This window comes from Megalobrama amblycephala, unplaced genomic scaffold (genome assembly GCF_018812025.1).
Source record: "Megalobrama amblycephala isolate DHTTF-2021 unplaced genomic scaffold, ASM1881202v1 scaffold331, whole genome shotgun sequence".
NCBI classification, from domain to species: Eukaryota; Metazoa; Chordata; class Actinopteri; order Cypriniformes; family Xenocyprididae; genus Megalobrama; species Megalobrama amblycephala.
The window spans coordinates 392,009-419,390 of record NW_025953344.1 but is presented as its reverse complement, the minus strand read 5'-3'; the positions used below and the strand labels follow the sequence as shown (position 1 = coordinate 419,390).

The following is a 27,382-nucleotide window of genomic DNA, read 5'->3' as shown; positions in this document are numbered from 1 at the left end:
AGGGGGCGAACTGTCACATATCTGCTGTTTCTGTTTCCCCTGTGACCCAGTTTTCCCCAGTCTGATTAGTTCACGTGTTCCACCTGTGTCTTGTTAATTATCTTATCACCTTGTTTAGTTCCTTTGTCGGTCTTGTGTATATATACCTAGTGTTCTCCTTCACTCCTTGTCCGTTCTCGTTCATGTGTAAATGCTGTTCCCTTTGTAGTAATCTCCTGTGTATTATTAAAGTATCGCTATTATCGTTATCTTCGTCTCTGTCGTGTCTGGTTGTGCAGCAACCGTAACATAAGTATTGAAGTGTTTGAAAAGATAATGAGAATGGAGTAATCAAAAACTGATATGGTGTTGGAATTTTAACGTATAAAGTACTTTATGGGGAAGTGGTAATACTAATCATAGAAGAAATGCTGGATTTGAAGGGTCTGGTATGTATGAATGATGGTAGTGTCACAAGTCGGGTTTTATATTCTCCCCGTTTCTCTTTCTCCTATCATTACTGCTATTTAGACTCAGCTGTTCACTATTGCAATCATCTCCACACCTGTTCTTTCTCTACTCTAATTGTCTCTGCTACTTTACTCTGCTGTTCTCTCAGCTCTTTGCCAGATTATTGTGTCATTTCTAGCATGTTACTTGGCTCTTTATGCCTGCCAGACTTCCTTATATGTTTATCCGTATATTGTTAGTCTTAGTATTTGTTCCAGTCTTGTTTGTATACTGTCTAGTAGTTTTTGTCATATAAATTAACTTATACAGATTTATATTCATTTATATTATAACCTTTTTCATATTAAAACTTATTTCTTATTAATTTGCATCTGTTGGATCACCAAACATTACTGGATTTTAGACAATAATTTCATACATCGAAACATTATGCATTTACATATTTACAGCATTATGAGTGATTAGATGTATTAGTATTGTTGGACTAAGAGCAGCCGCAGAGCAATCAAAGAATGAACAGAATTCAATTAGTAACTAATTAGAGCACAAAGAACACAAACCAAGGGTGTGTTTCCCGAAAGCATCGTTAGCCAAATATGGTCACAAGTTCCATCAGCACAGGATTGGGAAAAAGTCATGACTAGCTAGTTGATTTCGTCAGCAGTGAGTTACATCTTTGTACAGGAAAAGCACCCCAGATCAGGGTTCTTATTCGATCTAAAAATAGACCCTACAAAGTTTGTATGCCTTTTCTCCGCCCAGCACAGACACCCTCCTACTCTCAAATATATAAAGAGGCCATTGAAACACAAACTTCAAATCAACTGAAGGTTCATGTTCTCAGGCTGCTGGCATTTGAAGACAGATTACTGAAACAGTTGACATGTAAGTAAATTTTTTATAGTTTTATTCATCATTAATAACATTCAGTCAGTGGTGTAGTCTAGTGAGTATACCGTGATTTTACCCTTCCAACCTTATACTCACCCGTCCCAGAGTGACAAGCTTATGTGTGTGTTATCAACATGTCAATTTATTATAAGCAACACAATGACATTTACATCCGGAGAGACTCGACTGATTCTTTACTGTTTAGTGTCGATCATCATCAGCCAGTTAAGATCTGCATTTAGCCTTAGATGTTATATGAATATGGTTGCTGGATCATAGGTTTTATCAGCTGGCAATTTTCAACGCACATTTAAGAGTGCAACACTGTAAAAAAAATCCCGTTGTTTCTACGGAAAAATACCGGCAGCTGTGGTTACCAGAACAATACTGTAAAAATGACATCAAACCGTAAACATACTTACGGAGTTACATGTGAATTTTACATTTTAAATATGTATATTTAACATTGGATTTCAGTAATATTAACATCATTGTTACACACTGTAAAAAAAAATCCCAGTAAAATTTACGGTAAAATAACGTATTTCATTAACTGATATAATGTTAATTTACCAACCTAATGAAGTACTAATATCTGTTTTGTACCTTTATAATACACTGACAGTCACCAAACACAGTGGTGATAAGAGTCACATGATGAATCAAAGTTCGTCACAAGCAGATTTTCCACAAGCTGAGAAGCACAACACTAACATATAGAAGGTGCACACAGTGTCATTCACACACACACTAAACACCATCATGGTAACATGCATGAAATTTTAAAAATGCAATAAACATTAATTTAACAACATTAGATGTAACATAAAACCCTAATGTACATAACTGATTAGAAAAAAATGAGAAAAACTAAGAAGAAACAGAGTTATTTCAATGAAAATATATCAAATGTGAAGTGTCACGCAGGGAATTGTGGGAATGTCAATTTACGGTTTTTCACTGTAAATTTTACAATGAATTGTTATTTTTCACTTCCAAAAACTGTGAATTTAACGGTATTTTACCGTAAAATTACATTAAATGTACCGTTAGATCTATTACAGTTATTCACCGTATATAGTACGGAAACTTTCTGTAAACCAATTGACAGTTTTTCACCGCAGCATTTTTACAGTCTTTTACTGTTAAAATCACGGTCATTTTTTACAGTGAAGTTAAAAACTATTAACAGTAATGGAAAGATGAGGCTTGACGGTATGTCACAATATCATCCTCTTTGGACTTTGTTTTGCTGTTTTGCACCATTTCCTGCCAGTCTCTCATCATAGTTATGCATTTCAATACACAAGCTTTCAATTCGATTCAGTTTCAGTTACTTTGAATAAACTGTATATCAGGTACCCCAGGTGAAAAAAGTACATTTCTATAATGTACTTAAAGTGCTCAATTTTCACGTACTAATTTTGTACTTAATATACTAAAAATTCTTCTTTTAGTATCTAAGTGTACTCAACTGTGCTATTTGATTTTATGAGACAGCATGAAATATGAACTAAATAATAGAAACAATTACTAAAACAATAGAGATGTTGGAAAAACAGTATGTCGCATTAAACTGGCATATTTTAGAATGTTGTAGGCAATACAATTGCAAGTAATCACAAGTTTAATCTTGTCTTGCCTGGATATTTGGTGTAAACTTGTGAATACCCCCAAGAACACCTGAGAGCCCCCTATCAAAAATCTTGTTTCCAAAACCCCTGTTGTTCTCTGAACACCCCCGTTGAGAAACTCTACTTTAGAGCAAGACAACAACGCCTACTTTTCCTTCACTGCATCTTTGTCCCTGTGCACTTGTTCAGTCAATGAGCAGGAGGTGGATCTAAAGTAGGCCTAGTTTATATTTTAAATAAGATTGTGATTATAACAAGATTGTGATGCCACACAGACGTTGTGCTGTTCCTGCTGTGGAAAGATATCATCTTTGCATAAGCTGCCAAACTGTATGTCATTTCCATGTACTTGTTACTCAACTATGCCAAGGTAAATTCAATTTTCAATTCTATGGCACCTTTAAACAATTTTTATGGTCCCACTTTATATTAAGTGGCCTTAACTACTATGTACTTACATCAAAAATAAGTACAATGTATTTATTGGGTTCATATTGAATTGCAAAACACTTTTTCAGCTATTAAGGTGGGATACGGGTAAGGTTAGGGACAGGTTTGGTGGTATGGGTAGGTTTAAGGGTAGGGGTAAGGGTTAAGGGATGGGTCAACGGTGTAATTATAAATGTAATTACAGAAATTAATTTCAGATGTAATTACATGCAGGTGTTTTTAAAATAAAAGTACAAATGTAAAAACATGTATGTACACAATAAGTGCATTGTATCAAATGATTAATTTAAACGTAAGTATGTAGTAGTTAAGACCACTTAATATAATGTGGGTCCATTTTTATTATTATGTATGTCATATTTATCGAAATAAAACAGAAAAAATAGACTTTTTTCAGGAATAAGCTTGTTGATCTTTTTTGTAGTTACATACAGACACTGAAATAAGTGGGGCGACCAGGGGCAATTCTAACACATTTGGTCATGTCATCATTACTCAAAAACCTTTTGAAATATTCGGATACAATTTTTATGTCAGTAACTTGTATCTGTGTTCTACTTGTTAACAGTCACCAAATGTTTTTACAAGCAATGTTAGTCACAATATTGATTGAAACATTAGAAGTCAAATGTTACACCTGCCCCCACATGGGGGGGGATTATAACAACACATGTAATACCTTCATATAAACACAATAAACTCCAGAGAATATAAATATAGTTAAAACTATTCAATATCCTTTACATCCTTATTATCCAGAACAATTAACAACACCCCTTGCTGTTTTCCTTAGTCTGAACCTGGACATGCTGTGAACAGAGAGTGTACAGGACCTACTCAGTAAAATAGATCCCCAGATTGAGAGGCAAGAACACTTTTCTTAAAGGTGCCCTAGAATGCTTTTTCACAAGATGTAATATAAGTCTAAAGTGTCCCCTGAATGTGTCTGTGAAGTTTCAGCTCAAAATACCCCATAGATTTTTTTAATTAATTTTTTTAATTGTCTATTTTGGGGCATAATTATAAATGCGCCGATTCAGGCTGCTGCCCCTTTAAATCCTCATGCTCCCCGCCCCCGAGCTCGCGACTGCCTTAAACAGTATAAACACAGTTCACACAGCTAATATAACCCTCAAATGGATCTTTATAAGATGTTTGTCATGCATGCTTCAGATCATGTGAGTATAGTATTTATTTGGATGTTTACATTTGATTCTGAATGAGTTTGATAGTGCTCTGTGGCTAAAGCTAACATTACACACTGTTGGAGAGATTTATAAAGAATGAAGTTGTGTTTATGAATTATACAGACTGCAAGTGTTTAAAAATGAAAATAGCGACGGCTCTTGTCTCCGTGAATACAGTAAGAAACGATGGTAACTTTAACCACATTTAACAGTACATTAACAACATGTTAATGAAACATTTAGAAAGACAATTTACAAATATCACAAAAAATATCATGATATCATGGATCATGTCAGTTATTATTGCTCCATCTGCCATTTTTCGCTGTTGTTCTTGCTTGCTTACCTAGTCTGATGATTCAGCTGTGCACAGATCCAGACGTTAATACTGGCTGCCCTTGTGTAATGCCTTGAACATGAGCTGGCATATGCAAATATTGGGGGCGTACATATTAATGATCCCGACTGTTACATAACATAATTTATGAGATTTGTTGTATTTTGAAACCAATCTTTCTTTGTAAAAGTCATAAAGTTTATCAAACTGATTTCAAAGTGAAGATTCATTAGTTTGAATAAACACTGAACCAAACACTATAATATACGGTGACCGGGAGGGGTCATGTTCGGTTCGCTTAGTTTTGTCATGGCCACACCATATAAACTCGTGGGAACGTGATAATAACATCTGTCAGGGATCTGTAGCCCTGTCCAAATACCCACACATGCGGTCTTTGCACTTGACCACTTGTCTACTTACATGACGTATTTCCTGTATTTGGCTCAAGTGTTCAAGTGGGCGTGAAGACTGCAAGTGTGTGTAGAACTTTTGATTGTCCGATGGCACACATTTATAGTCTTGCAAAAAATTTAATTGTTTACAGAGCTTTATTATTATTATTATTTACAGCACTTTGCATTTTAAAATACTCTTGTAAATGTCTGTTCAGTGGTCTCTATGTAGACAAAACAGACTATTTTAAAATCGTGGTGCTTCTTTAAGTGTACACACAAAATACAAATATCCCACTCATCTTTGCATCAATAAAATGTGCAACACTTTATATTTCCCTTTCGAGGGAACTCGCGCTGCGTCCGATAGGAACGCTTTGGGAACGCCTCCAGCGTGATAGCGTCTGATGCACGACTGTCAACTAGTCCAATGGCGAGAGTGAACGTCACGGGCGGGTGACGTCACGACCAGGAAAGGATAAATACACATCCGGTGCAACCGGCTTCAGCTTTTTTGCCTCAGCAAAAGCGCTCTATGTGAAACTGTCTTTGTCTATTTATTGTTGTCTGTCCCGTTATCATACAGCACAATATATATCAGTCATGGCGAACACACAAGCATTTAAACCGTGTGCTCCTCCCTGCCCTCGTTTTCTCTCGGGTGGGGATACACACGATTTGTGCGTTATGTGTTTGGGAGCGGAGCATGCTCTTTCAGCCTTCGAGGGGGCTGAATGCGAGCATTGTGAAAAACTTCCCCTGAGAACGCTCCGCTCCCGCCTCGCACTTTTCGAGGAAAGTGCGCAGGCAAGCGTTCCCCACGGCTCTGGACCCGCTGCTGCCGAGGCAGCGCGGAGAAAGATGTCGTGGGGCTCGCAGATGGATTTGTCAGCGGGGCTTGAGACGAGCACGAGTGCTTTTTCTCAGCCTTCACCTGGCAGATCCCGCGCCCCCTCTCTGGTGTCGGAAGCCCGCCCCGCGGCTTCTTCCGCCCAGGGAGAGGGCTCGTCGCATCAGCACTCTAGTTCTGAGGAATTAGACGTGCTGAGCGTCGATATGGGGGAAGATGACTCGCCATCACTTTCCCCTGAGTACGAGGAGCTGGTGGATGTGCTTTCTCGTGCTGTGTCAAAATTAAACATCGAGTGGCCAGCCGAGAATCTTGGCGCTCATCCAAAAAGCAAACTGGACGAGCGGTTTCTGTCATCAAACAAAGCACTTCCACCACGGGGCCTTCCCTTTTTCCCTGATTTGCATGATGAGATATCTAAAACTTGGAAAAAGCCATATTCATCACGTCTTTTCAGCCCTCATGTGAAACACTACTCTAATATAAGAGGGCTGAAAGAGCATGGTTATGGGGCGATGCCCCGGGTTGAACAGACGCTTGCGAGTTATCTGTCCCCGGGTTCAGCATCGTCCCTGAAGGCCCCCACGCTTCCCACTAAACCACTAAAAGCTACATCAGGGTTAGTGGGAAAAGCGTATACGGCAGCAGGTCAGGCTGGTGCATGCTTGCATACTATGGCTGTGTTGCAAGCGTACCAAGCAGACCTGTTGAAGGATTTGGATGGCGGGGAGGGGATTGGCTCGGACGCTGTTCGAGAACATCGTCGAGCCACAGATCTGTCTCTAAGAGCCACAAAGGAGACCGCCAGAGCTGTTGGGCGGTCTATGGCAGCCTTGGTGGCGACAGAGAGGCACCTGTGGCTTAATCTGTCTGAATTGAAGGATAAAGACAGGGCCTTTCTCCTCGACGCTCCGCTTGCACCTTCTGGCCTGTTCGGCGACGCAGTCACATCTGTTGTCGACAGGTTCCAGGAAGCTAAGAAGCAGGCGGAGGCGTTTAAAAAGTACCTTCCACGCCGCCATCCACCTTCTGGGGCTGCTGGGCGTGAGCAGTCCCAGCCGTACAGCTCCTCGTACCGAGCGCAGCAGAAAGAGAGTGTCGCCTCTCGAGCTCCACCCCTAAGACACGGTGGGCCGGGACGGCACTCTCAGCCCAAGCCTTCCAAGCCGAAGACAGACCTGAGGGTTTTGCTTCAGGCGAAGAAGGCTGGGCAGAAGAAGTCCTGACGCCAGTGGCGTCAGACTTCTGAGGGCAGCCCCACACGTGGTGGTGCGGTACACACCTCAGTATACGGTGCCCGTTCCACCTCGTGGCCCTCAGGGGGCCGTTCTGCCAACCCCGCCACCCTTGGTGCTTCGGGGCGCAGCGGTTCCCACCGAATTAGTGACGCAGTGTTCAGAACATCAACACGACACTGCGTCACATCCTCTGAGGAGGATAAATTTACATCAAAAATGTGCTGTGAACAAAACACCAGAGGCCAGCCTCGAGAGGCTGGTTCCCTTAGTAGATTTTCTGGTAGAGTGGAAATCTCTTCAAAATATCTCACGTTGGGTCCTGCAAATTATAGAGAAAGGGTACAAAATCCAGTTTTGGTGCCGTCCACCTCTATTCAAAGGAGTGCTGCATACGTCAGTGCTTCCTCAGCAGGCTTTGGTGTTGGAACAAGAAATAAAAACCTTATTAGCAAAGGAGGCTATAGAGAGGGTTCCGGTTGCCGACAGGGAGTCGGGGTTTTACAGCCGGTATTTCTTGGTTCCAAAAAAGGATGGGGGATTGCGCCCTATTTTAGATCTACGTCATCTGAATCGAGCAGTTCAAAAGCTAAAATTCAAGATGCTGACGTTAAGTCAAATCGTGACTCAAATCAAATCCGAGGATTGGTTTGTCACAATAGATCTCAAGGACGCATACTTCCATATCTCCATCCTTCCACAGCACAGGAAGTTCCTGAGGTTCGCCTTCGGGGGCGAAGCGTACCAATTTCGGGTTCTTCCGTTCGGCCTAGCTCTCTCACCCCGCACATTTACAAAATGTGTAGATGCAGCGCTGGCCCCACTCAGGCTGCAGGGCATACGCATCCTGAATTATATCGACGACTGGTTGATTTTGGCACAGTCAGAGGAGATGGCGGTTCGGCATCGAGATGTCGTTCTCGCACACATTCGGAAATTGGGGTTGAGACTGAATGCCAAGAAAAGCGTACTTACTCCACAACAGAGGACCACTTTTCTTGGTGTGGTTTGGGATTCAGTGACAATGCGAGCATGTCTCTCTCCAGCTCGCATCACTGCTATTCTATCAGCCGTAAAAGAATTGAAGCTAGGCCAGTCACGCACTGTAAGGCAGTTTCAGAGACTGTTGGGTCTGATGGCAGCAGCGTCCAACGTGATACCTTTTGGCCTGCTGTACATGAGACCCTTACAGTGGTGGCTCAGGACCAAAGGGTTCTCCCCGAGGGGCAACCCACTTCGTATGATCAAGATCACGCGGCGCTGTCTCCACGCCTTGATCACATGGAAGAAGAATTGGTTCCTGTCCCAGGGCCCTGTGTTAGGAGCTCGATGTCGTCGTGTCACTTTGACGACGGACGCTTCTCTCACAGGCTGGGGAGCGGTAATGGAAGGCCGCTCAGCTCAGGGTCTGTGGAAGAGTCATCAGCTCTCGTGGCACATAAATTGCCTGGAGATGATGGCAGTTTTCAATGCATTGAAGTTCTTCCTTCCAGACCTGAGGGGCCATCATGTGTTAGTCAGAACAAACAACACATCGGTGGTCTCCTATATAAATCGGCAGGGGGGTCTGCGGTCGCGCCCATTATACAAACTGGCGCAACAGATCCTCCTGTGGTCTCTGGGGAAGATGCTCTCCTTGAGAGCTATCTATATTCCAGGGATTCAGAATATTGGAGCAGACACTCTGTCGAGGCAGGGGCTGAGGCCAGGGGAATGGAGACTTCACCCGGAGGTGGTGAAGCTCATATGGGAGATTTATGGCCAAGCGGAAGTGGATCTGTTCGCGTCTCAGGATACGACGCACTGTCCACTTTGGTTCTCCCTCACACATCCAGCTCCTCTGGGGCTGGACGCCATGGTACAGACGTGGCCGAGGCTGCGTCTGTATGCATTTCCCCCAGTTGTTTTGCTCCCGGGAGTTCTGGAGAAAGTTCGCCAGGAAGGGATAACTCTATTGCTAGTAGCACCTCACTGGCCGAGCCGCATATGGTTCTCGGACCTGATAGCTCTTCTCGATGGCTCACCTTGGAAGATTCCGATCAGGAGGGACCTCCTGTCTCAGGCGGGGGGCACGATTCTGCATCCCCGTCCAGAAATGTGGAATCTGTGGGTTTGGCCTCTGAGGGGGCCAAGCTCATAGAAGCTGGTCTCTCAACTGAGGTTGTAGAGACCATTCTTCAGTCCAGAGCTCCTTCCACGAGGAAACTATATGCCCTGAAGTGGAAACTGTTCACTTCCTGGTGTCAAGAACGACAGTTGGATCCAGTCTACTGCCCGATTGGTTCAGTACTTGAGTTCCTACAGTGCCGTTTCTCATCTGGGTTAACCCCATCTACACTTAAAGTTTATGTGTCGACTATATCTGCTTACCATGCCCATGTGGATGGTACTACTGTTGGGAAGAACCCATTAGTCATTCGTTTCCTCCGTGGCACCCAGAGGCTGAGGCCTGCGATGCGCACAAGGGTCCCTGCTTGGGATTTGGCTATTGTGTTAGAAGGCCTATCTACAGCTCCATTTGAGCCTATTGAGTCAGTCTCAGATAAGTTCCTGACACTTAAGACTGTCTTCCTTCTCGCCGTATCATCCCTTAAAAGAGTAGGAGACCTTCAGGCCCTTTCAGTGTCCCCGACCTGTCTTGAGTTTGCTCCGGGGATGGTCAAAGCCTTCCTTTACCCCAAACCTGGATATATTCCGAAGGTTTTGACTAATGTTCCAAGGCCTATTGTGCTGCAAGCCTTTTATCCTCCTCCTTCATTACACCAGACCAGGAGAAGTCGAATCTGCTGTGTCCAGTGCGAGCATTGGACACATATGTCCACAGAACTGCCCTGTGGAGGAAAGCAGATCAGTTATTTGTGTGCTTTGGACCACATAACAGAGGTCGTCCAGCATCTAAACACACGGTAAGCAAGTGGATAGTCGAGGCTATTTCACTGGCTTACGAGGTCTCTGGCCAGCAGTGTCCATTAGCTGTCAGAGCACATTCGACTAGGAGTATGGCGGCCTCCAAGGCCTTAATCTCGGGGGTTTCCCTCAAAGAGATCTGCGATGCGGCCGGTTGGTCCTCGCCACTCACCTTTGTAAGGTATTATGACCTTGACCTGGACGCAGCTCCAGGATCATCGGTTTTGCTGTCTTAAGTGTGCCAGAGTTTCACACAGACAGGTATTTGTGATTATGGCGTTTTGGTATATCGTTCCCAAAGCGTTCCTATCGGACGCAGCGCGAGTTCCCTCGAAAGGGAACGTCTCAGGTTACGTATGTAACCATAGTTCCCTGAGATAGGGAACGAGACGCTGCGTCGCGTTGCCATACTCCCTGCATCCCTGTGATCGTTTTGCCTCGGCAGTATTTAGCTGAAGCCGGTTGCACCGGATGTGTATTTATCCTTTCCTGGTCGTGACGTCACCCGCCCGTGACGTTCACTCTCGCCATTGGACTAGTTGACAGTCGTGCATCAGACGCTATCACGCTGGAGGCGTTCCCAAAGCGTTCCTATCGGACGCAGCGTCTCGTTCCCTATCTCAGGGAACTATGGTTACATACGTAACCTGAGACGTTTACTACCAAATGATTTGTAATATATAATTAATTTAACTTACAGTCGAATGTTTTCCCTGTATCTCATGATTTCAGGGCATGTGTGTTCCCGAACATAATGCATGATGGGATACGCTTAGCATCAAATAGCGCTCAGAAGTATTCGGTATTCAAGATAGTGAGGGTTTAGTGTGCGTTAAGGGCACTGCACTTACTTCCTGTCACGTGCACGAGCTCTTAAGTGGCCAAGACCACAAGTGTGGGTATTTGGACAGGGCTTGTGTTTATGTGTTCTGTGTCACATGTTCCTTTGTTCTCAGTTTTCCCGCCTCTTGTTAATTCCCTTAGTTACCCTGATTTGAGTTCATTAGTCCCAGCTGTGTCCTTTTAATTTGTTTGCCCCTCTGTTTGCCCAGTATATATTCCCTGTGTTCTCCCTCAGTCTTTGTCGGTTCTCGTCCATAGTATGCGTCTGTATTTTTCGTTTATGTTTGATGGTGTTTCCCTTGTCTCCTGGATTATTATTAAAGTCTTCTTCCTCATCATGAGTGTTTATCCAACACCTTAGTTGATCATTCAATATACTTTATTTTTGACAAAACATCCCATGTTTTGGTCGTGACTGCACATTTCCGGTAGTGACAGTAATGTGTTGGTACTGACACATCACATTACAGGATTTTAACTCACATACTAAAACACTAATTAGCATTTATTTGCATAATAAAACATAATACAATTCTAATGATTTACATAACTCTACTAAATTTTATTTCCCCCAAATAAATGATTATGTGTTCCCTTTTGTCCTTGCCAAAACAATGATGTCACTACTGAAACAATGATGTCACTACTGAAACAGTCACGACTGAAACATTGTGAAGTTTCGGTAATGACAATTTTGGACACTTTTGAGCCGCTCAAAGATGATGATCAGCACATGGTTATCTAGCACAGTTCTGAAAGGTTTTACACACATAAAAACTACATTTTATTGAATAACACCCAAACAGGTTTGCTTAATTGCAGTAAAATGTGTTTGTTATTGATGTTCCTTAAAGCTGCACACAGATTTTCAGGCTTCTGAACACATTTAACTCAGAATGATGATCTATCTGCTGTGAAAGAGAGGCTGTGAGAGGAATATTTCCTGATCAGAAATGTAGAAGTGTGTTAAAATCAGTCTCAAACAATGATTCAAACACACAGTTCTGGTACTGACACATTTTTACATAAAGTTTCATGATTTAAAAAATAAAAAATAAAATTTTTTTTTAAAAAAAAATCTAACACCTCCCAATTGAAAGTATAATAAATTATGATTATATATATATATATTAATCTTATTGATATTTTAAATATTATTGTGGGATTCAAGAGATATTCTAAAGATCTCAGTAAACATCTAAAATCTGAATATTAAATGTTTTTACATTTTTGGTTGTGGGACAGCAGTTTGCACCAGTTCTGTATGGTTCTTCATGAAACTTTACTATGAGGGTTTTATTTAGCACCATAAAGGGTTCTGCTATTGTTACAAGAAATCAAATAAACCAATTTTGGTACTGTTCAGAACCATTTTTCAGTTTATATTTTTTATATCCACCTTTAGCTGATTGGAATTCGTTTTAGTAATGTTTGACTATTTGTTTATTCTGTCTACTTTATCTCTCTTCAAATTCCCTTTTATATTATTTCTAACATGTTTGCTTTTCCTATGTAGAATCCCAAATTTTCTAAATAGACTTTGCTAATTATCAAACTTTGAGTCATGAATGATTTTGGTTCAATGTGGCTCAGAGCGAAATCTACAACCTGTAGAATTAAATGACATCAGGCGTGCATTACTGTGATCTTTAGATTATATATTTTGCCGTTTGGAGAAATCTATATAATTTTCTCTTCTCACAGTTCCTGCTCTAATCATGGAGGCAGCAGATCTTTTATGCGAGTCACTCTCACGCTGGATGAAGAACCGAAAGGAATGTGAAGAAGAGCTGTTGAAACTGGCTGGAGCTAGTAGTCTGGTCCCTTTTTTGGCCACAGCAGGCACTTCCCCATTGGTAGATGCAGGTATCTCCAGCAGCACCTTTAATAAAGCTACCGAATTAATTGAAGAAGATGAGAAGGTTGGGAAGAGCATTCAGAAGCACCTGCGAGATCTGAAGGACCGATGTGGAGGAGCAAAGCTCGGGGATCATGCTGATGAGTTGGAGTGTGAGGTGACCACTCTACTGATGTGTGCTCTGGCCAGAAGGGATAATACTCATGTAACCCTGGACTGTCTGAGAGGTTTCAACAGGGCCACGTTCTTTCGTCACCTAACATCAGGTGGAGTGGATCCAGCCGAGGCCTCGCGCTTAATTTGCAGAGCTCTAAACCTCGATCGTGTCCCTGTGATCAAGAGCAGCCTGAAGGTATCTGCTGAAGAACATTGGCCACATTGGCATTAAAGCTGCTCTTAAAGCAGGATCAAGAGCTTTCTTTTCTCAAGAATTTCATTTTAAGAAAATTGCGACCTTGAAATTCTCTTGAAGACTCTTTAAGATAACAAAATAAATATTCACTGCATTGCTCTTATATGATAAAGGGTTAGTTCACGCAACAATGAAACTTCAGTCATTAATTACTCTCCCTCATGTCGTTCCACACCTGTAAGACCTTCATTCATCTTCAGAACACAAATTAAGATATTTTTGATAAAATCCAAGTTTTTTTTATCCCCATAGACAGCAACTTAACTAACATCATTCAAGGTCCAGAAAGTTATTAAAGACATCGTTAAAATAGTCGACGCAGTTCAACCTTAACAAAATGAAGGGACGAGAATACTTTTACTGCTCAAAAACAAAACAAAAATAAACACAATTCAACAAATTCTTCAGTGAACACAATTCAGTGCTTCTGTGTTTACGTTTGAACATTACCTCTCAGATTTCATCAAAAATATCTTCATTTGTGTTCTGAAGATGAATGAAGGTCTTACGGATTTTGAACAGCATGAGGGAGAGGAATTAATTACAGAAATTCATTTTTGGGTGAACTAACCCTTTAAACAGTGATTTTGATATTGTGACTTTCTTTCTAGGTTCTGGATGCGATCGGTTTAGACAGATCTCTGAGCAAATTGATTGTGAATTATGAAGAATTAGTCGAGAGAAAAGGGGTCACAGAGGCCAGAAAGTTCCTACGGGATTCAGCCAGAGAAATACTGGAAGGCCGACAAGAGCTACAGGAACAGCTGAAAGCAATGCAGTATGATATTTATTTATTTATTTTTTATCAATTTAAATTGGCCAAAGCCAAAATATCTTGTATTTGTCTGAGATTGTACAGTACTGCAATATTGAAAACATGAACAATAATGAAGTTCTGACAACAACTTTTCTCATTACAGTGAAATCATCGAAAAATTGTTCCAAATGAATAACCTCATCAAGAACTTGGGGGGATATTCTCTCAGCCTGAATCAAGATGAATGGGCCATAATTAATTATATCATGGGAACATGTACAGACAGCACAGTTGTCTCATGGGTTCAGGAATCAGCTCATCAGATTGAATTTGTAAATCTTCTCAGATTTGTTATGAGGAATTTTGGTCCCACTATAGAGAATTTGACAAGGCCTGGCGGAGGTCACATAGACATTGTGTTTGTGGCTCATGGCAGAATTGTTGACCAGTTTATGCCAGCAGGTGTCCTGGTGCCCACACGTAACATCCATGACACCATTCTTTACTCTCCGTGGAACTGCGCCATTGATGCCTACGCTGCATTTGGAATTGCTCAAGGGTTAATTAAAGTGACAAACAGACAGTTTTACAATATGAGAAATAGGGTTTACTGTGACCCGTACCCTTTGCCAGATCGCTGGAATAGCATGCGAGGATCACCCCACGACATCCCAATGATCCTTCTATCCCCTGTGACCCCTAAAGATGCAGCATGGAATCTTTTTAACTTTCTTTTGAACAGTGCAGACTTGTTCACAGGAGACCGTGTTATTATTCCATATCTTGTCCCACAAGATCTGGTAGATGCATATGCAGAGATCCCCCTGTACATGTTCATATTTCTGACATCATTCATACTCATGCTCTTTGGTAAAACAGCTACTGTGCACCTGGCTGCTTGTTTGGTCCATGCAGGAAGTACAGTAGAGTGGTGGAGAAGACAGTATGCCTACACTTTAAGTGATCCAACCTGTATGACTATGAACATGGATTTTAGGCCCATTACCTCTAAGCTACTCGATGCCTTAATATTAATGTTTGACAGAAACTGCAGATAAATCACCTGAACAGCATCTGGGTCATTCCTGATATATTACAGGGCTGGAGAATGACCCAGAGTGAAGCAGTTTAATGCGCAATACAGCCTATTTATTCATGCTGGAAGAACTTCTATCCCATCATATTTATGACATGTTTCAATCACAACATAAAGATAAATTACAAATTGCATATGGAGTATTGTGCCATGCTAATTCCAACTGTAACATTATGAAAAAAATGTTGGTTTGCATTTAAACAAAAATGAAGTATTTCAATTCACTGAGGCATCAATTCAATTCACGTTTATATGTAAAGCACTTTTAACAATACACATCATTTCAAAGCAGCTTTACAGAGAATGCATGTGAAAATGCATTACAATTTAGAGCGATCTGTTATCAAGGGTGACTGTTCGAGTTACAGATTTCAGAAATGTACATTTACATAACATTTCGGCTTTCCAATACAAACAGTCTCTGAGAAACTCCAGGAAATGAGTGTTGCAATCATCTCCACTCTTTCCTATTATAATGTCTTGAGAAAGACAAAGAAAGGAGCTTTTCGTTGAAAGCTTTAATGCAGAACACAGAATAACATCAACAGGCACAGCAGCTTACGCCGCTCTTATATTTTCTCATACGCACTTCCTGAACTCTCCTCATTAACCCTGTAAATGCTGGTGCTGAAGAAAACAGCACAACTATTACAGACTCACTGCTGTGCTGCAGAATAGTGTTATATATACAGGAGATCAATTACAGTGTGAAATATATTACTCATTATAGCAATTAAAAAAAAACCCGTAATGCTTTAATAATAACTGCAGGTGGATCTGCTGCATGTCATATCAAAAACTGCTACGTTATATAGTATATTAGTTGTGCTTATAGATGTGCAGTCGACGTGTTTGATGAAGTCATAAAAAGCTTGTTTTTTGTTTCACTTGCTCTCTGTGTAAAACCGCATTTCACCTGTATTCAGCATAATTCATAAACTATTAATAATCTGCATTATATAATTCTATTAATCATTTTGGTCATCATATTTTTTAATCCATTACTTTGTGTCTTATACTCTTCCATGGTAACACTTATAAATTAATAAAGTTATTATAAATCATTTGCAAACTATCAGTTAGTTCATTGTTTAGTATCGTTAACACATTAACAAGCTACAGAATATACAATTATTAAGTTGTTCAGTCATTGTTACTGTTAACAAATGATTATTTTTTAATTAGCTCATATGTAAACACTTAATGTTTGTTAACAACCTGATAAATAAATCTGATGTATTTTAAATCATGTATTAAAGAAGCTGTTAATCTTCATCAAAACATTAAGAAGTTATTAAACCACAGTAAATAAATGCTTATGAATGAAGTGAATTTATGCAAATTTAAGGCTTCATTAGTGTCTTTTAGGAACACGTACTATTCATGAAATTAATGTAGTATAATGGTAGGATTAAAACACATAATTCATAATTAATTACATTTTAGATAAATTTCAATCTTATTCTGTTTTTCTTATGCACTTGTGATTATTTTATGATTCTTTTTTGTAAATCCTTTGATGTAAAGCACTATGAATTATCATTGTGTGTGAAATGTGCTGTATTAATAAACTTTCCTTGCCTTGACTTTTGTGTGGCTTAATCTAAAGTCAAATATTTCAAATATTTATTAAGCATCCAATACTTTAAAAGTTGACCATCATTTCCCAGGTGAAAACTGTGAAAACATTTCTATAATATACTTAAAGTGCTCCATTTTTGTGCACTAATTTTGTCCTTAATATACTAAAAAGTCTTAGTACTTCTTAAGATAATGTTAAGAACATCTAAGTGTACTCAACTGTGCTATTTTGAGACAGCATGAAATTTTTTTTAACTTTTTTTTTACTTTGTTTTAAACCTGGGTTAACCTTCTTTTGAAATTATCAAAACACACAAGTGATACAGAAAAAATATAATTCCCTTTCAAGGGAACTCGCGTTGCGTTGAGAATGACGCTGTGGGAACGCTCTGCGTGATTGCGTCGTGAAGCACCAATGAAATCAGTCCAATGGCGTGACGGAAGGTGGGTGACGTCATGACCAGGAAACTATAAAGCAAACCCAGACCAAACAATGTTAGCTTCTGTGCCTTCAGCAAGCGCTCTATGTGAAATTGTCTCTGTCTATTTATTGTTGTTTGTCCACAAGCTTAAATTTATCTAGACAGGAGTATAATGGCGAGCAAACAGCAGTTTGTCATGTGTTTCTCCCTGCACTCGCTGAGGATACACGTGATTTATGTGTTGTTTGTATGGGAGTGGAGCATGTGTGCACATCAGCTCTCTTTTGGGCTGACAGAATTAAAAGCATTCATAAAAATGTCCCGAAGTGTAAGGAAAGCATGCACTATCAGGAGTTTTTAGGTCCACTCCCGTTGGCTTTATTCTCGAGGGAATAAAAGTCTAATGCAAGGCTCAGATCTCGCGTTTGCCGAGGCAACGCGTGGATTACGGTCTGCAATAAAGATCAATGGCTCGGATCTCGCGTTTGCCGAGGCAGCACGCAGATTTCTGGTCTGCAATAAGAATATAGTGGCTCGGATCTCGCGTCTGCCGAGGCAGTGCGTAGATTACTGGTCTGCAATGAAGCATGGCTCGGATCTCGCGTCTGCCGAGGCAGTGCGTAGATTACTGGTCTGCAATAAGAATATAGTGACTCGGATCTCGCGTTTGCCGAGGCAGCGCGTAGATTACGTGCCTGTAATGTATATATGTACTTTCGGAGGGAACTGAGCAGACGGGAGTTTCCCTTTCTCGCTTGTCCCTATGATCGCTTGCAAACTATTTCGAGCTACAATTCTTTTTGTGTTTAATATTTCAGCTAGGACATTCAGCATGTATTCTTGTGTGTTTGTTTACTGGCTGCATTTAATTTGAGAATTAAATGAAAATTTGTCTGCTTTGAAAAGTTTGTGTCTGTATGAAAATACTATATCCAGCCTATCATCTAGACCGTTTTTACTTGTCTGGTTGATATGGCTGCATTTCATTTTTTTTTTTTAAATTAAATGATAAATACTTTTCAGAAGTTAGACATCTGTATTAATACACTATATTCAGCCTTTCATCCAGACCGTTTTTACTTGTCTGTTTGATTTTGTCTACATTAAATTCTGAGGAATTAAATGTTAATTACTCATCTGTTTGGGGGAATCAGATGTATGTATTAATACACTATATTCAGCCTCTCATCCAGACCGTTTTTACTTGTCTGGTTGATATTTGGCTGCATTTAATTTTGAGAAATTAAATGACAATTACTCATCTGATTTTGGGGAAATCAGATGCCTGTTTTACTCACTATTTTCTGCCTTTAGTCCAGACCGTGTTTACTTGTCTGGTTGATTTGGCTGCTTTTTAATTCTGAGGAATTGAATGGTGAATTCACGGGGGGAAATGGATAACACCTCATTATACGGTGCCCATCTCCCTTTGGCGCTATTAGCTAAAGTCTCCTCTGGGTAAGACGAATCTGAGGATCGTCGTTATCGCGAAGAAGGCTTCGGTGAAGAGGTTCTGACATCAGTGGTGTCAGACCTCTGAGGGCATCCCCTCCTGGGTAAATGGGTTACACCTCACTTCACGGTGCCCATCTTCCTTCAGTGCCCTCAGGGGGCATTTCTGCCAACCCCGCCACCTCGGTGCTTTGGGGCGCAGAGGTCCCCAGCGAGTTCTAGTTCGGTTGTTCCCTGCCGGTCTCCCGTTTCAGGGCACCTAATTGGCTACTCACGTTATGTCAGAGCCCAGTCTCGAGAGGCTGGTTCTCTTAGTACGAAGTCTTTTCGGGGTAAGATGGATCTGAGGACCATCATTATCTTCAAAAAGGCTGTGAGAGGGCAGTCCCCTCCGGGGAGAAGTGTTCGACACCTCATGACACGGTGCTCATTTCCTTTCGGTGCCCTCAGGGGGCCATTCTGCCAATCCTGCCACCTTGTGTGCTTCGGGACGCAGTGGTCTCCAGTGAGCCTATATCTCAGTGTCCGCCTGGAAACGTAGCCGCACTGGGATGCACGCCCCCTCTACGGAGGGTCTCACAGCAATCAATTTGGCTGTTCCCTGCCGGTTCGCCGCTTCAGGGCACCAAATTGGTTGCTTGAGTAATACCAGAGACCAGTCTTGAGAGGCTGGATCTCTTGGCCTCTGGGGCAATATGGTTAACACCTCACTATACGGTGCCCATTTCCCTTCAGTGCCATCAGGGGGCCATTCTGCCAACCCTGCCACCTTGTGTGCTTAGGGGCGCAGCGGTCTCCAGCAAGTTCTAGTTTCGGTTGTTCCCTGGCGGTCATCCACTTCAGGGCACCGAACTAGCTACTCGAGTTATGCCAGAGACCAGTCTTGATGGGCTGGTTCTCTTTGTATAAGTCTCCTGGTGATAAAATGGATCCGAGGACCATCATTATCTCCAAGAAGGCTGCGGGAGGGCAGTCCCCTCCATGGGGAAGTGGTTTACACCTCATTACACGGTGCCCATTTTTCCCCTCGGTGCCCTCAGGGGGCCATTCTGCCAACCCTGCCACCTCGCGTGCTTCAGGGCGCAGCGGTCTCCAGTAAGCACATATCTCAGCGTCTGCCCAGAAACGTAGCGGCACTGGGATGCTTGCTCCCTCTGAGGAGGGTCTCAGAGCAAACAATTTGGCTATTCCCTGCCGGTTCGCCGTTTCAGGGCACCAAATTGGTCGCCTGAGTAATACCAGAGACCAGTCTCGAGAGGCTGGCTCTCTTGGCCTCAGAGGGAAAGTGGTTAACAGCTCCTAATACGGTGCTCATTTCCCTTCAGGGCCATCAGGGAGCCTTTCTGCCAACCCCGCCACCTTGTGTGCTTCGGGGCGCAGCGGTCTCCAGCGAGTTCTAGTTTCGGTTGTTCCCTGCCGGTCATCCGCTTCAGGGCACCGAACTGGCTACTCAGAAACTCCGGAGGCCAGTCTCGAGAGACTGGTTCCCTTAGTAGATTTTTGACAGCATGAAAGACTGCCAATATATCTCAATGGGTCCTGCACTTGGGGGTTCCTGTCCTCAGTGGTAGGCCCTGAGCAGGCTCTGGTTATGGAACAGGAGATAAACTCTGCTGGGGAAGAGGATCTTTAAGATGTGTTCATCCTCCTCATCATATTTTATCGTTCCATAAAAGGATGGGGGGTTGTGTCCAGTTTTTGATCTGTGCGCTGAGGCGATTCGGGACATAATCAGATCCGAGGACTTGGTTTGTCACGATAGATCTCTGGACGCATACTCCCATATTCCATCCTTCCTTTCGGCCTAGTCTTGTCACCCTGTGTTTCTGGCTCAAAGTGTGAGCAGATGGCGGATAGGCATCGAGATGTCATCCTTGCCGCATGAAAGTATGGGGGGTTAAGGCTGAGCGCAACGAAAAGTGTGCTTTCTCCATTTCAGAGGACCACTTTTCAGGCGTGGTGTGGGATTAGATGACGATGCAGGCATCGTTTCGATCCACAAAGCTGTAAGCAAGATAACTAGGCCAGTCACTCACTCTCAGACAGTTGCGAGACTGTTTGGTCTGATGGCAGCTGCGTCCAACGGGATACCTTTTGGCCTGCTGTACATAAGACCTTTGCAGTAGTGGCTCAAGACCAAGGAGTTTCCTTGAGGGGCAGCCCATTCTGCATGATTAAGTTTTACGCGCAGGTGCTTCGTACTTTGGTTTTGTGGAAGAGGTCTTGGTTCTTGTCCTAGGGTCCTGTGCTTGGGAGCTCCTTGTCGTCGCGTAACGCTTACGACAGATGCTTCCCTCACGGGCTGGGGAGCGATCATGGATGGTCGCTCAGAGTCTGTGGACGGGTTATCATTTCTCCAGGCACCTGCCTGTTGATGATGACTCAGGCTCTACATCCCTGGGCACCAGATTTAGGGAGTAGACATCCTGTCGAGACAGGGGCTGAGGCCTGGGGAATGGAGACTCCACCCTGGGGTGGTGGAGCTCATATCGAGGTGCAGACTTGGCTGAGGCTGTGTCTGTACACGGTTTCCCTGATCATTCTACTCCCGGGAGTTCTGGAGAGCAGAGTTATGGAAGTATGGGTTTGGCCTCTGAGGAGGCCCAACTCGTAGACTCAGGTCTCTCAACTGAGGTTGTAAGACCATGCTAACTCCAGAGCTCCCTGCACAAGGAAACTGGCAGAATCATCAGCGGGATCCAGTTACTGCCCGGCTGGTAAGTGCTGGAATTCTGCAGAATCGATTCTCTGCAGGGTTATCCCCCTCCACTCTAAGGGTTTACGTGGCAGCCTAGCTGCTTACCACGCACCTTTGGGTGGTGTCTTTGGGGAGAAACCCATTGGTGTTTCCTGTGTGGTGCGTCGATCAGGAGTATGGCAGCTTTGGAAGCCTTTTTATAGGGGTATTCCTACAAGAGGTCTGTGATGCGGCGGGCTGGTCCTTTCCACACACATTCTTCAGGTTTTACAACCTAGATTTGGGCTTCACCCCTGGGTCCCAGTTGCTTTGTCTTAGTTGTGCTCGCCTGTTTTCACACAAGACAGGCACTTGTCAGTATGGCTGCATGGGTATAAACGTTCCCACAGCGTCATTCTTGACGCAACGCGAGTTCCCTTGAAAGGGAACGTCTCGGTTACGACTGTAACCTTAGTTCCCTGAAGAGGGAACGAGACGTTGCGTCGCCCTGCCATACTTCTGGCATGCCTGTGATCGACTTGCTTCGGCCTATCAGAAGCTAACATTGTTTGGTCTGGGTTTGCTTTATAGTTTCCTGGTCATGACGTCACCCACCTTCCGTCACGCCATTGGACTGATTTCATAGGTGCTTCACGACGCAATTACGCAGAGCGTTCCCACAGCGTCATTCTCGACGCAACGTCTCGTTCCCTCTTCAGGGAACTAAGGTTACAGTCGTAACCGAGACGATTTTTATTAAGATAGCTTGACAGAAAGAAACATAAAACAACCACTGGACACTAATTTTAGAATTTAAATTTTAGACACTTTTGAGCCGCTCAAAGATGATAATCAGCACATGGTTATCTAGCACAATTCTGAAAGATTTTACACACGTAAAAGCTACATTTTTTAGAATAACACCCAAATTAGTTTGCTTAATTGCAGAAAAAGGTGTTTGTTAGTGATGCTCCGTAAAGTTCCTCACAGATTTTCAGGCTTCTGAACACATTTAACTCAGAATGATGATCTATCTGCTGTGAAAGAGAGGCTGTGATAGGAATATTTCCTGATCAGAAATGTAGAAGTGTGTTAAAATCAGTCTCAGACAATGACTCAAACACACACTGTTCCGGTACTGACACATTTTTACATAGTTTCATGATTTAAAAATAAAAATATATATATATATATATATATATATATATATATATATATATATAAAAACCTTAACTTTTAAAAAAAAAAAACTCCCAATTGAAAGTATAATAAATGATGATTTTATATATATATATATATATATATATATATATATACACTCACCTAAAGGATTATTAGGAACACCATACTAATACTGTGTTTGACCCCCTTTGCCTTCAGAACTGCCTTAATTCTACATGCCATTGATTCAACAAGGTGCTGAAAGCATTCTTTAGAAATGTTGGCCCATATTGATAGGATAGCATCTTGCAGTTGATGGAGATTTGTGGGATGCACATCCAGGGCACGAAGCTCCCGTTCCACAACATCCCAAAGATGCTCTATTGGGTTGAGATCTGGTGACTGTGGGGGCCATTTTAGTACAGTGAACTCATTGTCATGTTCAAGAAACCAATTTGAAATGATTCGAGCTTTGTGACATGGTGCATTATCCTGCTGGAAGTAGCCATCAGAGGATGGGTACATGGTGGTCATAAAGGGATGGACATGGTCAGAAACAATGCTCAGGTAGGCCGTGGCATTTAAACGATGCCCAATTGGCACTAAGGGGCCTAAAGTGTGCCAAGAAAACATCCCCCACACCATTACACCACCACCACCAGCCTGCACAGTGGTAACAAGGCCTGATGGATCCATGTTCTCATTCTGTTTACGCCAAATTCTGACTCTACCATCTGAATGTCTCAACAGAAATCGAGACTCATCAGACCAGGCAATATTTTTCCAGTCTTCAACTGTCCAATTTTGGTGAGCTCGTGCAAATTGTAGCCTCTTTTTCCTATTTGTAGTGGAGATGAGTGGTACCCGGTGGGGTCTTCTGCTGTTGTAGCCCATCCGCCTCAAGGTTGTGCGTGTTGTGGCTTCACAAATGCTTTGCTGCATACCTCGGTTGTAACTAGTGGTTATTTCAGTCAAAGTTGCTCTTCTATCAGCTTGAATCAGTCGGCCCATTCTCCTTTGACCTCTAGCATCAACAAGGCATTTTCTCCCACAGGACTGCCGCATACTGGATGTTTTTCCCTTTTCACACCATTCTTTGTAAACCCTAGAAATGGAAAATCCCAGTAACTGAGCAGATTGTGAAATACTCAGACCGGCCTGTCTGGCACCAACAACCATGCCACGCTCAAAATTGCTTAAATCACCTTTCTTTCCCATTCTGACATTCAGTTTGGAGTTCAGGAGATTGTCTTGACCAGGACCACACCCCTAAATGCAATGAAGCAACTGCCATGTGATTGGTTGATTAGATAATTGCATTAATGAGAAATTGAACAGGTGTTCCTAATAATCCTTTAGGTGAGTGTATATCAAGAGTGTGATAACCGCAGGAACAAGCACTCGGCATGATATCAAAAACAACACATCCTAATGCCAGATTGCCTCTTATTTAACCCAAACAAACAAAATTGCTAATCAACTAGAGATGTTTTTTTGTTTGTTTGTTTGTTTTTTTTCTATACATCTGTGCCACGATGTCTTAAATAGTGGTGAGGGCATGTCCCAACCATCCCACCTGTAAATTACACCTGTCTTTAGATTATATATTGTGCCATTTGAAGAAATATCTGTCATTTTCTCTTCTCACAGTTCCTGCTCTAATCATGGCAGCAGCAGATCTTTTATGTGAGTCACTCTTCTGCTGGCTGGAAAACCGAAAAAAATGTGCGGATAAGCTGTTGGAACTGGCGCAAAAGCTGGAAAATGTTCATTGGGGCAGCAACATCGTTCAGGTTTTTGGAGCTGCTACGTCTGTGCTCTCTTTATCAGGAGCAGCAGTTGCCACTTTCTTGACAGGAGGTGTGGCCTTCCCTGTATTTGCTGTTGCAGCAGCAGCAGCAGGAGGCACTGTAGCGGGCACTGTAATCAGTGTCACTTCCACATTGGTAGAGGCAGGTATCTCCAGCAGCACCTTTAATAAAGCTATTAAATTAATTAAAGAAGATGAGAAGGTTGGGAAAAGCATTCAGAAGCAACTGCAAGTTCTGAAGAACAGGTGTGGAGGAGCAAAGCTCGGGGATCATGCTGATGAGTTGGACTGTGAGGTGACCACTCAACTCATGTGTGCTCTGGCCAGAAGGAATAATACTCATGTACCCCTGGACTTTCTCAGAGATTTCAACAGGGCCACGTTCTTTCGTCACATGACATCAGGTGGAGTGGCTCCAGTCGAGACCGAAAGCTTTATTTTCCAAGATCTGTGCCTTGTTGGTGTCGGTGTGATCACGGGTAGCCTGAAGGTGTCTGCTAAAGAACTGGTAAAGGACATTGGACGCATTGGCATTAAAACAGGATCAAGGGTATCAACTTTCTTTTCTCATGCATTCCATTTTAAGAAAATAGCTACTTTGAAATTCTCTAAATAGAAAGTGTCTATTTAATAAGAGAAGAATATTAAATATTCACTGCATTGCCCTTATAATTTAGAGAGTGATTTTGTGATTGTGACTTTATTTCTAGATACTGGGTGTGATTGGTTTTGGCCTATGTCTGTATGACCTGATTGATAAGAGTGCAGAATTAATAAAAGGCAATAATGTCACGGAGGCCAGCAAGATCTTACGGGATTCAGCCAGAGAAATACTGGAAGGCCGACAAAAGCTAAAGAAACAGCTGGATGCAATGCAGTATGATATTTTATTTTCTACAATTTTTTTATTTCTACTAATGTATTGGCCAATATATTGTGTTTGGTCTTGGCCAAAGCCAATTCATCTTATATTTGTCTGAGATTGTACAGTACTGCAATAATGAAGGTCTGAAGGTAACTGACTGACTCACAATACAACTTTTCTCATTACAGCGAAATCATCCAAAAATTGTTCAAAATGAAGAACCTCATCACGAACTTGGGGGGATATTCTCTCAGCATGAATGAAAATGGACGGAACGTAGTGGCGTATATCAGGGGAACATGTAGAGACAGCACAGTTGTCTCCTGGCTTCAGGGAGTAACTCATCAGAATGAATTTCTGAATCTTCTACGATTTTGTATGGAGGGATTGAGTCCCATTCTTAACAAATATGATTCAAGTCACATACACATTCCTGAGCATTTGACAAGGCCTGACGGAAGACACATAGACATAGTGATTGTGGCTCATGGCAGAATAGTCGACCAATTTATGCCAGCAGGTTTCCTGGTGCCCAAACCTACTATCCGTGACACCATTCTTTACTCTCCGTGGAACTGCTTCATTAATTCCAATGCTGTGTTTGGAATTGCTCAAGGGAACATTCAAGTGGAAGACAGAGAGCTTTGCAATAACGTTTACAGTGAGCCGAACCCTTTGCCAAATCACTGGAATAGCATGCAAGGATCTCGCCACAACATCCCATTGATCCTTCTATCCCCTGTGACCCCTGAAGATGAAGCATGGAAAATTTTTCAGAAACTTTGGAAGAATAGAGACCTGAATATTAAAGACCGTGTTATTTTCCCATATCTTGTCCCACAAGATCAGGTAGATGCATATGGAGAGATCCCCCTGCTCATACTCATATCAGCGATATCAGTTATACTCTTGGCCCATGGTAGAACAGCTACTGTGCACCTGGCTGCTTGTTTGGGCCATGCAGGAAGTCCAGCAATGCCAGAAGAGTGGAGAGCACAGTATGCCTACACAAGTGACCAAACTTATATGACTGTGAACTTACGCGATGATAAAAGGAATGTGAACATGGACTTACTCAGAGCTTTAAGATTACTGTTTGACAGTCAGGAACCATAGCTAAATCACCTGAACAGCATCTGGGTCATTCCTGATATATTACAGGGCTGGAGAGTGACCCAGAGTGAAGCAGTTTAATGCGCAAGACCAGCCCATTTATTCATGTTGGAAGAACTTCAATAAAAGAAGTGGCAGTTTAGGTCTATCTATCCCATCATATTTACTACTTGCGTGTACATTCACTCCTCCCCAAGGTTATTATAGTTTTGTATTTTTCATTAGTTTTTATTTTTATTTCGTTTTGACTTTTTGTTTTCAAATTCAGTTTAGTTTTAATTAGTTTTTAAAGTGGGTTTGCTAGTTTAGTTTAGTTTTTATTTTTTGAAAATGCTTAGTTTTAGTTTAGTTTTTATTAGTTTTAGTGTTAGTTTTAGTCTTTTTTTGTAATTTGGGTTATTTGTCAGGGGCAAGATTCAAAAAGGTCAGAAAAAGTATTGTGTAATAATAACATAAACATCAAACAACAAAAACATCATAAATTTTAGAAAATATTAATTCAAAAATAAAACCAGTACATAAAATGTACATATGGGCACAAATATGTAAACAGTCTCAACACTCCGCAGTAAGTGCAAAATGTGTAAGTGACGTGTGCCAGTAAAAAACCTAAAGAGCCAACAGACTAAAGAAGACATACATGAACCGCATGTAGCCTTTTCAACCCATTTTTAAGCCACAACAAGACATTTCTGTCAGATTGTCAGGGAGCTCAATCTGAGAAAAGAACATGACAAATAACAAAAAAAAAAAAAAAAAAAACTTTAAATACAGCTTTTAAATTTTTTTAGTGTGTGTGTGACACCTTCAGAAAATTGCCAAAAAATCTACCAAAAATCTACACATCTTCTATACAGAATTCACACCCTATACAAATACCTCAGCTGTACAATTTTCACATCCTATACTAAATTTACAATAGCCTACTCGTCTGGATTGAAGCAGCAAACATTCAGTGTAAAGGCCAATTCACACCGCACCGACAAACGCCAACAAACT

General features: G+C 41.9%; 2 protein-coding genes across 3 annotated transcripts in view; both read left to right on the top strand.

Annotated features, from left to right (window-relative positions):
- The window catches only part of LOC125261123, a 57,849-nt gene extending 31,304 nt beyond the window's left edge, over positions 1-26,545 (top strand). Inside the window, exons 1-3 of one of the 2 annotated variants that reach the window (XM_048179717.1) lie at positions 23,917-24,955; positions 25,116-25,282; positions 25,459-26,545. In XM_048179717.1, the coding sequence (XP_048035674.1) occupies positions 24,260-24,955; positions 25,116-25,282; positions 25,459-26,386 (1,791 nt within the window). In that variant the 5' untranslated portion in view covers positions 23,917-24,259 and the 3' untranslated portion in view covers positions 26,387-26,545. Of the gene's footprint in view, positions 1-23,916; positions 24,956-25,115; positions 25,283-25,458 lie in introns of those variants that run through there. The other variant, XM_048179718.1, reaches the window with a different exon arrangement.
- On the top strand, positions 13,828-16,826 carry LOC125261125. The gene is made up of 2 exons (XM_048179720.1): positions 13,828-14,227; positions 14,370-16,826. The coding sequence occupies exons 1-2, from the start codon at positions 14,223-14,225 to the stop codon at positions 15,262-15,264; spliced, it is 900 nt and encodes a 299-aa protein (XP_048035677.1). The 5' UTR covers positions 13,828-14,222; the 3' UTR covers positions 15,265-16,826.
- Positions 26,546-27,382: the final 837 nt, after the last annotated feature.